Below are 14,366 nucleotides of genomic sequence, written 5' to 3' on the forward strand. Positions count from 1 at the left end.
ACCATTTCTCAGGTTTCCCTTCCAGAGCGTATGCCCTTCCCAGTGAGATAGTGGGGGTGCCAAGGAGAAAAAAGGCCAGTTAGAAAAAATCCCAAGACTAGTCTATGCAGAATCTCTCGCGTACAGACAGGGCATTAATAGCCCAGTGGTGGCTGAGTGGCAGAGGCCAGGACTGGACTTAGACTTTTGACTCACAAAGCTGTGAGGACCCTGAAACTCCTGCCTCTGCCTCACACAGCCTCGCCAGGAGTCTGCTGAGCACCTTTGAAACAAGTGCAGGGGAAAGATGAAGGTCTGCGAGGCCACTGAGCTCACAATATTCAACTACACTGGTCACCTTTGCATTAGAGTGTGTGTGTATCTGTATGACTCAGTACATGTGTCTGTGTGCATAGATATATCTGCGCATGCCTGTCTGTATGTGCACATTACATGTTTATGCGTATCTGTGTCAGTTGTACGGCTGCGTACCTGTGTGGATATGTGCACGCTGGACTGTGGGTCTCTGTGTGAGGATGTAACATTTGTGTACATGTGAGGATGCATATCTATGTGTAAATGCTCTCATGTTTTGCATGTTTAGTGTGTGTGTATCTGGGCACACATGAGCGCGTGTGTAGAAGTATGTGTCTGTGTGTATGCTTGCTCTCCATGCATCTGTGGTTTTATATGTGTAACTGAGCGTATTTCTACATGTAGGGATGACTGCATGTTCATCTTAGAGGATCTGCATGAATCTGTCCTTTTTGTGAGATTTCTCTTCCCATTCGTCTTAAATCTCTCTCACCAGCTAAATGTCTGTTCCCCATCTCTGTGCGTCCTCTATTCATTCTCTCCCCGAACGAGCTTCTAAGCACCAGTCTCCCTCTGCCATCAGACTGGCTGCTTTCGCTGCACAGTTCTCTTCTCGTCCCGTACTTGCTTTCTTCCCCTGCCTTTCTAGCTCAGGCTTCCTCTGCCTGCTTTTGTCACAGTCTCATTGCTTGCTGACTTGGAGGCTAGGGCTGGTGTGCACTTAGCCTCTCCTTCCTAATTTCTAGCCCTAGTGAGCAATCCTGTATTAGCCCTGGCTGACCTCCACAGGGAATCATCGTGTTCCTCCCACCTTCCTGACCCCTCTGCTCAGCCTGGAATTGTTGTAGGAGATAGCAAGGGCATTCAGAAGAGTCAGTTGGCTACCAGTACCTTGGTGTTTACTCTTTTATGTCTTAGTTCCTGAGTCGGGGGTGGGGTTTCACAGGGAAGAGGTGGTATAGCTAGAAAGCGAACTAAGAACTTCTCCATCTGCTTTACTTTTTCTTTTGTTGACAAACTGTCACCTTTTCTACTCAAAACGGACCAAGAAGTTGTATTTGTCTTTTGTGGCTACTCAAGTCCTACTGCCCAGCCAAGCGCCCCACAATGTCTCAGCCCAATGGGTTGGTTAAAAAAGACAGAGAGAGAGAGAGAGAGAGAGGAGGGAGAGAGAGAGAGAGGAGAGGGAGACGGGGAGAGAGAGAAAGAGAGAGAGAGAGAGAGAGAGAGAAATCACTCTCATTTTTGTATCACAATTGCCCTTCTTTTTAGCAAGTGGGTGAACTCACAGTGCTTTTCTATGAATAAACCATGGATCACATGAAAGATCATTTTTCTTAAAGAAAAAAAAAATCCCTAATCCCAGAGGGGACCAGCAAATACTTAACAGAAGATTATAGATTTCCTGTGAGTGCATATGGCTCGGGGAGACCTGATTCTGTAAAGCAAATGTTACTGTCCTCCTCAAATTCATGTGTCGAATTCTAATTCCGTGTGATGGTATTTGGAGGTGGGGCCTTGACAGGTGATTAAGTTCATGAAGACAGGGACCTCATGGATGGAATTGGTGCCCCTATCAAAGGGACTGCAGAGAGCTCCCTCATCCCTTCTGTCATGTAAGGACACCGTAAAAGAGGCTATCTATGCAGGAAGCCAGCCCTCTGCAGACATGGAATCTCCTGACCATTTGACCTTGGATTTTGCCATCTCCAGAACTGTGAGAAATCAATTTTCTGTGCTACCTAGTCTATGGCATTCTGTTTTGACACCCAGATTAGCTAAAGTGCCAGCATGTCAACTTGCACACATAATTCTTGGAAACTCTGATGCCAAATCCTTGATGGCAAAAGGTGATTGATCTGCCAGAGACATGAGTCTACATCATCCCTCTTTCCGCAATAAACCAGAGAGTCAAAACAGGCAAGAGTAGGTCAAGGTCTTCTAAAAGCCATACCTGAAAGGTTCCCAATAACAGTTGACTCGACGGTAATTTAATCACACAAACAACCACAACAAAAGACACAACTATCAGAGATTTTCAGGATCTCAAAAACACCATCTAACATTAGGGAGTTCAAAAAGGCATGAAGTTCCGGCAATCAAACTTTATTGAAATATCGTTTCATCAACTTGTAATTCTAAGACTAATAATAAATGCTAGGGCAGGGGGTGGCACGGAGAGCCTGGGGCACAAGTGCTATCTTTAAAAGCTTAGCTTGCTGTACCCTTTGGAGCTGCCTCCTGGTCCCCTCACCCTCTGCCCGCCTTTTAAGAGCCTGTCCTGGGCAGCACGTCAGGGGCAAACAGCCCGGATGCCCAGTTGCAGACAGACATCCGTGCCTGGAGGAGGAGGCCGCCTCTGGGTGCAGGAGGAGCTGCTGGAACTCTTCTTCCTCCCAGTCTTCTTTTAATGCCCTCAAGCACCTCCTGCACCCAGATGGACCCCACCAGCAGCAGAATAAACAGGCCCTGCAGCAGCAGAACTGCAGCTCTAGTGAATGACACAAGCCTCTCTCCGGCAGGGTAGAGGAGCCCAGGCTCAAAACCCTGGTCTCCGCCTCCATGTTTGCCACCGTGCCCAGGACTAGGGGCAGCATAGGAGCTGCTGGCTGGGGCCGTGCTGGTCATCCCATCCCTGCCACCTGTCTCTCCAGCCACCCTTTCAGCTGCAAGGCTAAGGCCAGTGGCTACAGTAGGTGCCGTGATTTCAGGCAGCTCCTCTCTGGGCTGTTCCTTGGCTGGAGCTCCCTTCACCTCCAGCGCTGTCTCTGGAGGGGGCTCTTCCCATGCTGGCTCTGGCTCAACAGCTGGTGCTGGAAATGCTTCTATTTCTGCATATTGAGCAGGAGCTGAGAAAGGAGAAAGGGTCCCCAGCGTCAGTCACTTTCCACTGCAATTTCCAAACACGGAAACAACCTCCCTGAATTTAAAGGAGTTCCAGCCCCTAAACACCACCCCCGCAAAGTCTTCCAGACTGCAGGCCACCTCACCATGTGCCTGTGCCTCCATGGGCTCCCGAATCTCCTCCTGGACAGGGACAATGTGCAGATGCAGCCCCGATGGGATCTCTGGTGTGGCCTGCCCTGCTAGGGCCTGCCCCGGGCTGCCCTGCGGTACCTGGGTGCGCCTTCTTACAAAGGGCCACAGGCGTCTGGGGTGAGGGATGAGCCTTCTTCGGCATCGTCGGAAAAGGCTCTCACTCCCTCCATTCCTGAAGCAGCAGCCTCTTGAAGTGGGGAAGCAACACGAGAACATCTTGCTGTCTCAAGCGTCTCCCACCAAGTGAGCTGGTTACTGGGCTGACCCTAGGATCTGGGCGCCTGGTTACCCGAGTTCTAAGTTCTGTTCGGGTCTGTCATTAAGGAAGTGAGGTCGCTTCTTTAAGGTTCTGTCCCCTCAGCCCCTTCCTTCCATAAGACCTCCTCAGGACTCCACTGGGATGCTGACTGCTCACCCTCCCCCCAGGACAACTCCTTATCTAGACACCATTATGTCCACCCAGGGCCTGCTTGGACACCTGTGCCTGATGTTCACCGGGGGCCGGATGTCCTCCTCAGGCCTGATGTCCACGGAGGGCCTGATGTCTGCCTTGGGGCTATGTTCCTCTTGGGGCCTTGTGTTCACCTGGGGACTGTATCCAGCTGGGGCCTGATGGCCTGCTGGGTCTTGTTGTTCACCTAAGGCCTTGTGTCCACCTGGGGTCTGGTGATCACCTGGGACTTGGGTATCAACCTGGGACCTGGGTGTCCACTTAAGGCCGGATGTGCGCCCAAGGCCTGAGTTTTCACGTGAGCCTGATGTTCTCCTGGGGACTGGGTGTGTTCCTTGGGTCTAATGTCCGCCTGGAGCCTACATGTCTACCTAAGGCATGGTGTCTACCTGCGGCCTGATGTCCACATGAGTCTGGTGTTCAACATGGGCCTGCTGTCCACCTAGGGCCTTGGTGTCCATCTGGGGCCTGGTTGTCAACTTGGGGCCTGGTGTACACCAATGGAGGGTCCACCTGGGGCCTGATGTCTGCCTGCAGGACTGGCATCCTCCTGAGTGAGGTGGGAGGATCTCTGGAGCTCAAGAGATTGAGACCACAGTGAGCCTTGATTGTGCCACTGCCCTCCAGTCTGGGTGACAGAGTGAGACCCTGTCTCAAACAAATCAACGAAAGACCGCACAAATTATATAGCTATACAAAAATATTTTTTCCTTTTAACCTTATTCTGTGAGCTTTTTTCATTATTTATTTATTTTATTTTCAAAACCTTTTTGGTTAAAAACCAAGACACAAACGTACACTTTCGCCTAAACCTAAGCAGGGTCAGGATCATCAATTTCACTGTCCTCTACCTCCACATCTTGTCCCACTGGAAGGCCTTCAGGGGCAGTAACAGGCATGGAGCTGTCATCTCCTTGATGATAATGCCTTCTTCTAGAAACCTCCTGAAAGACTTGCCCGAGGCTGCTTCAGTTAACTTAAAAAAAAAGGTAGTGATGGAACTGTTCAAAGTTACTAACTTTGGGTTTTCTGCCCACCTAACTGCCAGAGAAAGATTTTTAAAGTAGCGTATGAATTATTGCTTTTTATGGAGATGCCATTATTAAATTTTATAATTGCCCTGCTTTTTCCAAATATGACATAGAAACAGTTAAGTCGATTCAAGATCATTAAATCATATGAAATAATTTTTATATACATTATCTGCTGGGTTGAATATTACATAAGTCGTCTCCAACCCATAGGTAGTCTTATAAAGACAGAGGCATATTTTTTAAATTGCTGAGCTTGATATCAAACAATATAAAGGCTGTTAAGAATGCTGAGATGGATTTGCTTAATAGATGTCAAACCGGCCTGCCTTCACAGGAAGGGCATATAGCCGCTGCACTTGCACCAGACAATTTATTTGTGTGTCCGTGGACAAGAAGTAAAGAAAAGCAATGAATAACTTCCAAAGCAGTGACCACATTGCAGCTGAGCTCTGGAATTCTTAGTAGAAACCATGAAAAGGCAGTGAAAACACTTAGAGCAATTGCAGGTTAGAAACTGGGATTCACAGGAGCTTAATGGAGCACATTATGTTAAGTGAAATTGTAGTGGGACAAGCCGCAGACAAAACTCCTCAGACACCGGATTAAAGAAGAAAGAGGTTTTTTATTCGGCCTGGAGCGTCAGCAGACTCGCGTCTTAAGAGCCGAGCTCCCCGAAAAAGAAATTCTTGGCCTTTTTAAAGGCTTAAAACTTTAAGGGGTCCACGTGAAAGGGTCGTGATAAATCGAGCAAGCGTGAGAAATGTGACTGGGGGCTACATGCGTCAGCTAAAAGAACAAAAAGCTTTACAATGCTTTCTTCGTACAGTGTCTGGAATTTACAGATAACACAAGTAGTTTAGGTCAGGGGTTGATGTTATTATTATTACTTGTTTTAGCTCCTAGGGCCGGGTGGTGGTGCCAAGGTTGTCTGGCTATTTATCTTACTTTTGTTTTTTTCTAACTTTTTGCTTTCTCTCTTTGCTCCTGTCTTGTGAACTAGGCAAGGCGGGGGGACGAGGGCAACAGGAGTAGTAGTGATCTCCTTCCGTATCCCCCTCTTTGAGAATTTATACTAATTAGTGGGAGTTCTTTTGTTTTTACTTTCTGAGTCTCTTAGCGAGACAGAGCAATAGTGTTTTACGTCATACGCTTGTGCTGACCTCTTCTGACGAACCTTTTATCATTTGAAGGAGCAAGTGTAATACACAGGGGAGCAGCAAGCAAGTTTCTATTACTAGTAATACACTTATAATGAGGGTTTTACATTTTTTTGTAGTTGGAAACTGTCTTCTGAATGAAGACTTAGGATCAAACCTGTGTTAAACCTGTACAGGCACACGTACCAACTTTGTCATGTCTTAAGCAAGTTAGTTTTTTTTACTGGGTCTTAAAAGCTTTTTCTTAGCAAGTAACACAGTATTTTTTAATAACAGAAACTTTTAAGAGCCAGACGCTTGAACTTGGGGCGTCTGTTTGGGGAAAGATTTAGTTAAAGTTATTTTGAGGCATTAACTCTTTTGCTTCTCAAGGCTGTTGGTCTCTTATGTTAGCCTTTTTATAAACATAACATAAAGAGACATCCAGGCTGCCAGCAATGTTTTCAGCCAGCTGAGCAAATAGGTTTTTTCTGTTTTCTTTTTGCTAAAGGAGGAGGTTCTGGTAACTTCTGGGTTATATGTTTAAAGAATGACTGAAAGACTCGGAATTGTTGCTGGGCTGGACGGGTCTGGGTTTCCTAAGTAGTATGTGTACAGTGAGGACACCTTATATAGGTGTTTCTTCTAGCATGGTTATGGGAGGTATCAACAACAAAACAATGTACAGTATATTCATATCCAGCAAGGACAAAAGAGGTCCTTACCTGGGAAAAAGGTTGAATACAGACACAGAACAATAGGAAAACAGTTAGTATTACAGGAAAACTATTAGTCTTAAGATTTTTAACTACATTTACTTGCTTGATGAGTCCTCAAGCTTCGGCCGTGTGTAGACTAGTCAGCTGCTGGTGTGTGACTAGAGCAGGGCTGTCGTTCTCAGCAGCAGCTTGGTCTCATCTCAGGATCGGCTGGGGTGGGTGATCTGCATCCTGCTGGCTGGTCCATTGTCCTGAGCTGCCAGTGTTATCTGACTGTGGTGGATCTAAGACACAACACCTGCAACTTTAACAGCAGTGGGAGTAGACAAGGTTACAGTACAGGGCCCGTCCTATATGGGTCCTAGAAAAACTAAATTTTACTTTAAACAGAGTCACTAGATTTAAAGGGGTGTCAGGCTTATAGGCATTTTCATTTCTTTAATTATGAACACTTTGTATGGCTATTTTTAAAGCCTGCATTTGCTTTTTTAAGGTTAATTCCTTTGGTTTCTGGAGGTCCCCTTTAATTTGACCTATGATTTGGGGGTGGCAGACTGAACACAATCTTATAGGGCAAATACCTAGTTTGTTTGTTGGGGGTGCACTTGACTCGGAGGGGAACCGTAGCCGAAAACCTGATTTGATCTTAAATGAATTTCCTGGCAATATTTTTTTCAGTAGCTGCTCGAGTGTCTAGTTCATGCGTTCTACCTTTTCTTGAACTTTGTGGCCGATAGGCTGTGTGTAACTTTTATTTTATTTTTAACAGTCTTGTTAAATCTTGCACTATGTCAGCTGCAAATGCTGGCCTATTGTCTGACTTTAGAGGTACTCTCAACCTGGGGATAATGTCTTTTAACAGTACTTTAGTCACTTCTTGTACTTTTTCTGTCCTGACAGGGAAAACTAACTTACCCTGAAAATGTGCAAACAAGCACTAGCATGTATCGACAGCCTCCAGCACGGAGCAGTTCTGTAAAGTCTATATGCAAGTTTTCACAAGGTATGGCTCTTTTTCCTGTTTAAGTTTCTTAGAGGAGGGGCTCTTCTCCCCTGCCCCCTCTTGGTAACGCTATTTAGTGGCTTAGCCTTCAGTGAGTAATTGGAATCCAGATGCGGCAAAATCTTGCTGCTTTTAACTTCTGATGTGACCATGGGCTCCTGGGAGCCTAAAGAGAAGATGCCTAGTCTGCCTTAGTCTATACATTCTTCAGCTCCTGTCAGCCTGATCAGGTCAGTATCTGGTTCCTCCAAGGTGCGGCGGCCCTTAGCCGATGGTCTCTTTGTCTTGCGGTCTTGGCCGTTTCTTTTATTGCCTTTTGAATATTTACCTTTCTAGTGTCCTTTCTTTTCGCATCTCACACGTTAATCTCTCTCTAGCCTTGTCCGGCTCTTGAATCCTTGCCTAACTTGACTTCTTTCACATTTACATCCACGTCCACATCCTCTCACATTGCTAATTTTTGTTTTTATAAGAGCTGTTGCTAACAGATTGGCTTTTTTTCTTAAGTCTTTAATTTGCTTTTTCTTTTTTTCCTTCTGAGTTCTTCTGCTCTTAAGGCCAGCTGGTGGGGCGGGGCAACGGCACGGGCCCTGCCCCCGCGCACTGCTGTCTGTCTCCTGTTTTCTTCTGATTCTTTTTTTTAACGCTTACTTTTAGTCTTTTTTTTTTTTTTTTTTTTTTTGCTCTTTTCTTTATATAATTTTTTTTATGCACTTGGAGGGTTAAACAGGCATACCGAGAGTCAGTGTAAATGTTTATAGTCTTACCTTTACTGAGTACTAAGGCCCAAATTAAAGCAATGAGCTCAGCTTAACAAGACAGTGTCCAGGGTTACCACCGCATATTCTGCACATCTCTCTCCTTGTGGGTTGACGAAGCTGTATAGCTCCTAGTCCACTGATGCCTAAGACTGGTCCCGGAGGTCAGGTCTGCTAGAGTAAACTTGAGTCCAACACCTCTACACAGTTATGCTTGACGGGGCTCTAGCTGCCGGGAACAAGGTGGCGGGTTCAGGGTGTTTCCAATTTAGTAGATCAATGGTTGGAAAGGGCTGATAGATGAAAGTCTGTTGCCCCCCTGGATGTGGGCCTGGTCATTATAATAGACAGGTCCTCGCGTCTGCCTGAGAGGCATTTACATAGCTCAAGCAAGAACAGGTCTGAGAGGGCCCACTTGACTATCTTGACTTCCTTCCTTGGCCTCTCTAGGCTCCGATCCTCCCCTTCAAGGTGAGATCTGGGGCGTGTTAGCTCCTGAATCTCGTTTCTGAGGGGGCTGTTGGCCTCAGTAAAGCGGGGTAGGCTGGGACATATGGAGAAAGAATTTCTATTATCTCTGGCAGCTCCTGCAAAACTGGCTTCTCTGGGACTCCCTTTTTTTATTAACTCTGTGTCTGCTGGCGAAGCTGCTCTTACTTTTACTTTTGGCTTTTTTGCAATAAGCTCTTAAACAGGGCTAAATGTATGCTGGTTTTGTCTATCTTATATTTAACCGTGAGTCAATATAAAGGAATTTGATCTAGGTACACTGGCTGTCCTCCGACCCCTGTCACCACCTTAAATACATGGCCAATTGTTCTCTGTCTGTAGTTCCTTCAGTGGGCCATCCAACACCAAAAGAGGGCAATTCTAATTTACACAGAGTTCTTCACCTCTAGGGGGTTAACTTAACTCTATAATCTCCTGCAAAACCTTTTTTAAGGTTCTGTAACTTGCATTGTAATAGAGTAAGTTTTGATGATTTGATGACTTTCCTTTTTTCTTTTTGAAATGTTTTTAGCGGAGTGGCCTTACTTTGTGTCTGACCTATTTTTCTCTCGAGACAAAACAACATTCACACTACAAGAAGGAAAGGGCACAAGATCACTCACTCGTCTAATTCACACTAAATCAAAATCAAAGCTAAAACCAAAGTGTTGTTAAAGGCACACCTGTTCGTCAAGCAGTTTAAGCCAAGTCAAAATCAGAACCAAAACCAAAGTGCCAATAAAGGCACGCCTGTTTATCAAGCAATTCAAGTCAAAATCAAAACTAAAACCAAAGTATCAAGCAATTAATTCAAATCAAGTCAAAAACAAAAACCAAAGTGCCGGTACAGGCACGCCGTGGGTGATCAGGCCACACTTCCACTCAAATGGAGTGGGCAAGTTCTAAAGACCAGTCTTACCAAGTTTCAGATGTCCGGACTTAAAGTGCCAGTGCCATCCCAGTGCCCAGCCACTGTGTTGATCCTCCACGGGGGTCTGCTGTGCACTGCTCTGATGAGACGTTCCTGACGAGACGTTCCACTGCGGCAAATGCCTACCCGGGAGCGCTCTCAGGATCCTCATCTCAGGATGCACATCTCAGGATCCGCTCAAGCTGGCCAGAGTCCCCCTACAGGGCAGGCATAAGCTGCCTAAGGGGCTGCCTCTACCGTCCTTAAATCACCTGGCTTCCCGGTGAAGGAACCAAGAAATGTAGCAGGATGAACCACAGACAGAACTTCTCAGACACTGGATTAAAGAAGGAAGAGGTTTTTTATTTGGCTGGGAGCCTCGGCAGACTCACGTCTTAAGAGTCGAGCTCCCCGAAAAAGAAATTCTTGGCCTTTTTAAAGCCTTACAGCTTTAAGAGGTCCACGTGAAAGGATCGTGATAAATTGAGCAAGTGTGGGAAATGTGGCTGGGGGCTACATACATCAGCTAACAGAACAAAAAGTTTTACAGTGCTTTTTTCATAGTGTCTGGAATTTACAGATAACACAAGTAGTTTAGGTCAGGGGTTGATATTTTTATTACTTTTTTTTAACTCCTAGGGCCGGGTGGTGGTGCCAAGGTTGTCTGGCTATTTATCTTACTTTTGTTTTTTTCTAACTTTTTGCTTTCTCTCTTTCCTCCTGTCTTGTGAACTAGGCAAGGTGGGGGGAGGAGGGCAACAGGAGTAGTAGTGGTCTCCTTCCTTAAAATCAGCCAGGCACAAAAAGACAGCTGCCACGTGATCTGACTTATGTGGAATGTAAAATAACTGAACTCACAGAAGCAGAGAGTAGAATGGAGGTTACCAGGGGCTGGGAGGCAGGGGTTTGGGGAGACAGTGAAAGCATTCAAAATTGTACTTAGGAGGAATAAGTTTAAGAGATACATTGCACAACATGGTGACTGCAGTTAATGTATTGTATTCTTGAAAATCAAGAAGTGTTCTCACCACAAAAAATAAGTATGTGTATGTTCCTGAGTGCAATGTAATCATTCCACAATCTGCTTATTTCTAAACAGGTTTTACACAACATATATACAATTTTATTTGCTATTTAAAAAGCTAATGAATTGTAAAAAGAATTAAGTACTGGAAAACTTGTAACAGTTTAGGACAACTCTCTTTGTAAAATTAATGATTCCTTTCTTAACCAACCTGCCGGTCTATATTAGGTAATGAAATGGGACTTGGTTTATAGTCTAAATCTGAACACAAAATTGTAGTCGTCTTCTACGTATTAACTGATCTGAAAGTAACAGCAGAATCAGAATGAAAGCCATCTTAAAAGAAAATTATCCCAAATGAACTGTTTTATTAGCCTTTGATTTCTTTCTTTTACTTAGAAATAAAATGAATACTTATTATTTTATCAGACCCAATTGCTTCAGGCTATAAACTTGATTATTCAATTTCCACTTCAATGTTTATAGCCTGAGAGACATGCTTTTGAAAATATTCTTGGCTGTGCGCGGTGGCTCACACCTGTAATCCCAGCACTCTGGGAGGCCGAGGCAGGTAGATCACGAGGTCAGGAGATCAAGACCATCCTGGCTAACACGATGAAACCCCGTCTCTACTAAAAAAATTAAAAAATTAGCTAGGAGTGGTGGCAGGCGCATGTGGTCCCAGCTACTAGGGAGGCTGAGGCAGGAGAAAGGCATGAACCCAGGAGGCGGAGCTTGCAGTGAGCCGAGATGGCGCCACTGCACTCCAGCCTGGGGGACAGAACGAGACTCTGTCTCAAAAAAAAAAAAAAAAAAAAAATTAAATATTCTTGGCCAGGTGTGGTGGCTCAGCACCTGTAATCCCAGCTACTCAAGAGGCTGAGGGATGAGAATCCCTTGAACCCAGGAAGTGGAGGTTGCAGTGAGCCGAGATCATGCCACTACACTCCAGGCTGGGCAACAGAGGGAGACTCTGCCTCAAAAAAAAAAAAAAAATCGTTCTTGAATAAAAACACAACACCTTTGATTCTATGCTATTGTCCTTTATATATTAACTTGTAGAAAAAGAATTTATACAATGAAATTTATTATTCTACTTTTGATTAATATGTTTTCCTTTATATCATGCAGTTTACTTCTTAATCAGTCTCCATAATCAACTGCATTTTTTGTTTTTGTTTTTTTTGAGATGGAGTCTTGCTCTTGTTGCCCAGGCTTGAGTGCAATGGCATGATCTCGACTCATTGCAAGCTCTGCCTCCTGAGTTCAAGCTATTTTCCTGTCTCAGCCTCCCCAGTAGCTAGGATTATAGGCATGTGCCACCACACCTGGCTAACTTTGTATTTTTAGTAAAGATGGGGTTTCTCCATGTTGGTCAGGCTGGTCTCGAACTCTTGACCTCAGGTGATCCACCCGCCTTGGCTTCCCAAAGTGCTGAGATTAAAGATATGAGCCACCGCGCCCAGCCATATTTCTTTACAGATGTTAAATTTGAGGCAATTGTCTTTTAAGATACCCTTTTGTCAGTTTCACTTACTGATGGCAACTTTCTACTCTGAGTGACATGATTCATCTCTGCTGTCAGGGGTTGGGCTTGCTGAGGGAGGAAGGTGTGTGTGTGTGTCTGTGTTTGTTTTGTTTACTGACTGCATCTGTCCTACTGGCTGGGAGAACACACACCAACATCTGTCCTGGCAGTGAAGGAGGGAGCAGCCCTCTGGGCACAGAGAGAAACCATCACTGCACCCAGACTGCACCTACTCTAGTAAAGAACAAGTCTGAGAGCTTACACACTAGTGAGATGGTCAATTCCTCACTCTGCTCACACTAAGGACAAGGCTGTGACTATCAGCTGGGGCAGAGAGTACACAGCTCAACAGCAGGTTTTTAAAAAGAGAGCAGTCTTCTTCCTTCCATGTTAAAAACAATCATAACATGGTTCAGCTGACCACCAAGGACTGGGTTATATCCCGCTGTTCTCTGAAACTCAATACTGTCTGAACTTTTTGGAATCTCATAGCCTTTTCTATCTAAATGTGTACTGTTACTCTCATGGCTAAAAGTTGCAGGGAGCAGTCTCTTTCTTTCAGTTGTGTTTCCAATTCTTTCTGGTTTCCTATACTATGACACTTTTAAACAGAATTTTAAAATCTTCCAGTCAGGCTGCACTCTCTGTTAACGTTGGTTTTTAGTGCACTAAAATTCATAGCATTTCCTGTGTGAAAAATAAGAAGTCACAATTTTATTAATCATCATCTGTTTGAAAGCCATGCTAGTTTTAATAGTTACTGTATTTCTCAACATATTTTAAACGCCCATTCATGTGTCTTCTCTAACATTCCCAGGTTTGTGCTATTATACAAAGCTGTAAAAGAAATGACCAGGAGAATCAATGTACAAATGGCTGAATAAACAATAAAGGTCCCAGCACTTGTTTAGGACAAAACAGACCTGGCTGAGTCTCAAGTACCAAAGCAGGAATCATAAACATGCCACAGGGGGATTTGCTCCAAATGATATTTAAATATTTAAAAATGTATAATTTATCAAAAGAATATGATCAAAAAGAAAAGAATTAACTATTTTTTTTTTAGACCAGAGTCACACTGTCGCACAGGCTGGAGTGCAGTGATGCAATCATGGCTCACTACAGCCTTGAACTCCCAGGCTCAAGAGATCCTCCCACCTCAGCCTCCTGTATAGCTGGGACTGTCCGAATGCACACCTGGAAAGAAGGTGAAAACTTACCTATATTTCAATGTAATTATTTGTGAAGAAGAAAACATAATAAAGGCATTAGGAATGTAATGCCTAAATAGTAAAGTATATTTTTATGGAAAATCACCGGCAGCCGGAAAGAAATGTCTGTCTGCAGAATATTTAGGTCCTGTTTGCAAGAGTAGCGGGGATCACTGCACACATCTCAGCTCAACTCACAGGCAAGGCAGGACCCAAGCCACAGCCTTAAACGTATTCATTTGCTAAAAGAAAATGAACAGTTCTTTCTCTTCTTCCCATATACTTAAATCTAGTTTTATCATTAAATAATTTCTGGTTGGGTATGGTGACTCATGCCTGTAATCCCAGTACTTTGGGAGGCTGAGGTGGGTAGATCTCAAGGCCAGGGGTTCGAGACCAGCCTGGCCAACATGGTGAAACCCCCTCTCTACTAAAAATACAAAAATTTAGCCAGGCGTGGTGGCAGGTGCCTGTAATCCCAGCTACTCCGGAGGCTGAAGCAGGAAAATTGCTTGAACCAGAGAGGCAGAGGTTGCAGTGAGCCAAGATCATGCCATTGCACTCCAGCCTGAGTGACAGAATGCAATTCCAACTCAAAATAATACTAATAATACTAAAAATAATTTCCATATTTGAGCCCAGATTAATATATCATTTGTGAAGCTGATGTCTGCTTTGATTTCAGCTTTCCTGAATTGCTAGAAAAATGCTAAGTTTCTTACATTATGCCTGATGGCCAAGTGAGGGAGTCAGTGTGGAAGCACTTTTCG

The 14,366-nt window shown here is 44.6% G+C and overlaps 1 protein-coding gene across 4 annotated transcripts; it reads right to left on the reverse strand.

Moving 5' to 3' along the window:
* Positions 1–2,296: 2,296 nt before the first annotated feature.
* Positions 2,297–11,120, reverse strand: LOC140708604 (CMT1A duplicated region transcript 15 protein-like protein). Of its 4 annotated transcripts, none has more exons than XR_012088750.1 (3): positions 9,843–9,952; positions 6,773–6,957; positions 3,045–3,143 (listed from the first exon to the last, which is right to left on the reverse strand). XR_012088750.1 is itself a non-coding variant. In XM_073004709.1 (2 exons), the coding sequence occupies exons 1-2, from the start codon at positions 10,003–10,005 to the stop codon at positions 2,563–2,565; spliced, it is 744 nt and encodes a 247-aa protein (XP_072860810.1). In that variant the 5' UTR covers positions 10,006–11,120; the 3' UTR covers positions 2,297–2,562. The 4 variants fall into 4 exon arrangements, 2 of the variants coding, with proteins under 2 accessions (XP_072860810.1, XP_072860811.1); XR_012088749.1 differs by having other exon boundaries at positions 6,773–6,977; positions 9,843–9,950; XM_073004709.1 differs by lacking the exon at positions 6,773–6,957 and having other exon boundaries at positions 2,297–3,143; positions 9,843–11,120.
* Between the last annotated feature and the right edge of the window lie 3,246 nt (positions 11,121–14,366).

This window comes from Chlorocebus sabaeus, chromosome 16 (genome assembly GCF_047675955.1).
Source record: "Chlorocebus sabaeus isolate Y175 chromosome 16, mChlSab1.0.hap1, whole genome shotgun sequence".
Lineage (NCBI taxonomy): Eukaryota > Metazoa > Chordata > Mammalia > Primates > Cercopithecidae > Chlorocebus > Chlorocebus sabaeus.

What these genes read in the sequence shown, in the direction of transcription:
- LOC140708604 (XM_073004710.1), bottom strand. Translation starts at nt 3,549, where the DNA reads ATGTTCTCGTGTTGCTTCCCCACTTCAAGAGGCTGCTGCTTCAGGAAT. An exon ending in CATGGAGGCACAGGCACATG is followed by an intron (nt 3,144 to 3,284) that starts GTGAGGTGGCCT and finishes CTCCTTTCTCAG; the next exon opens with CTCCTGCTCAATATGCAGAA.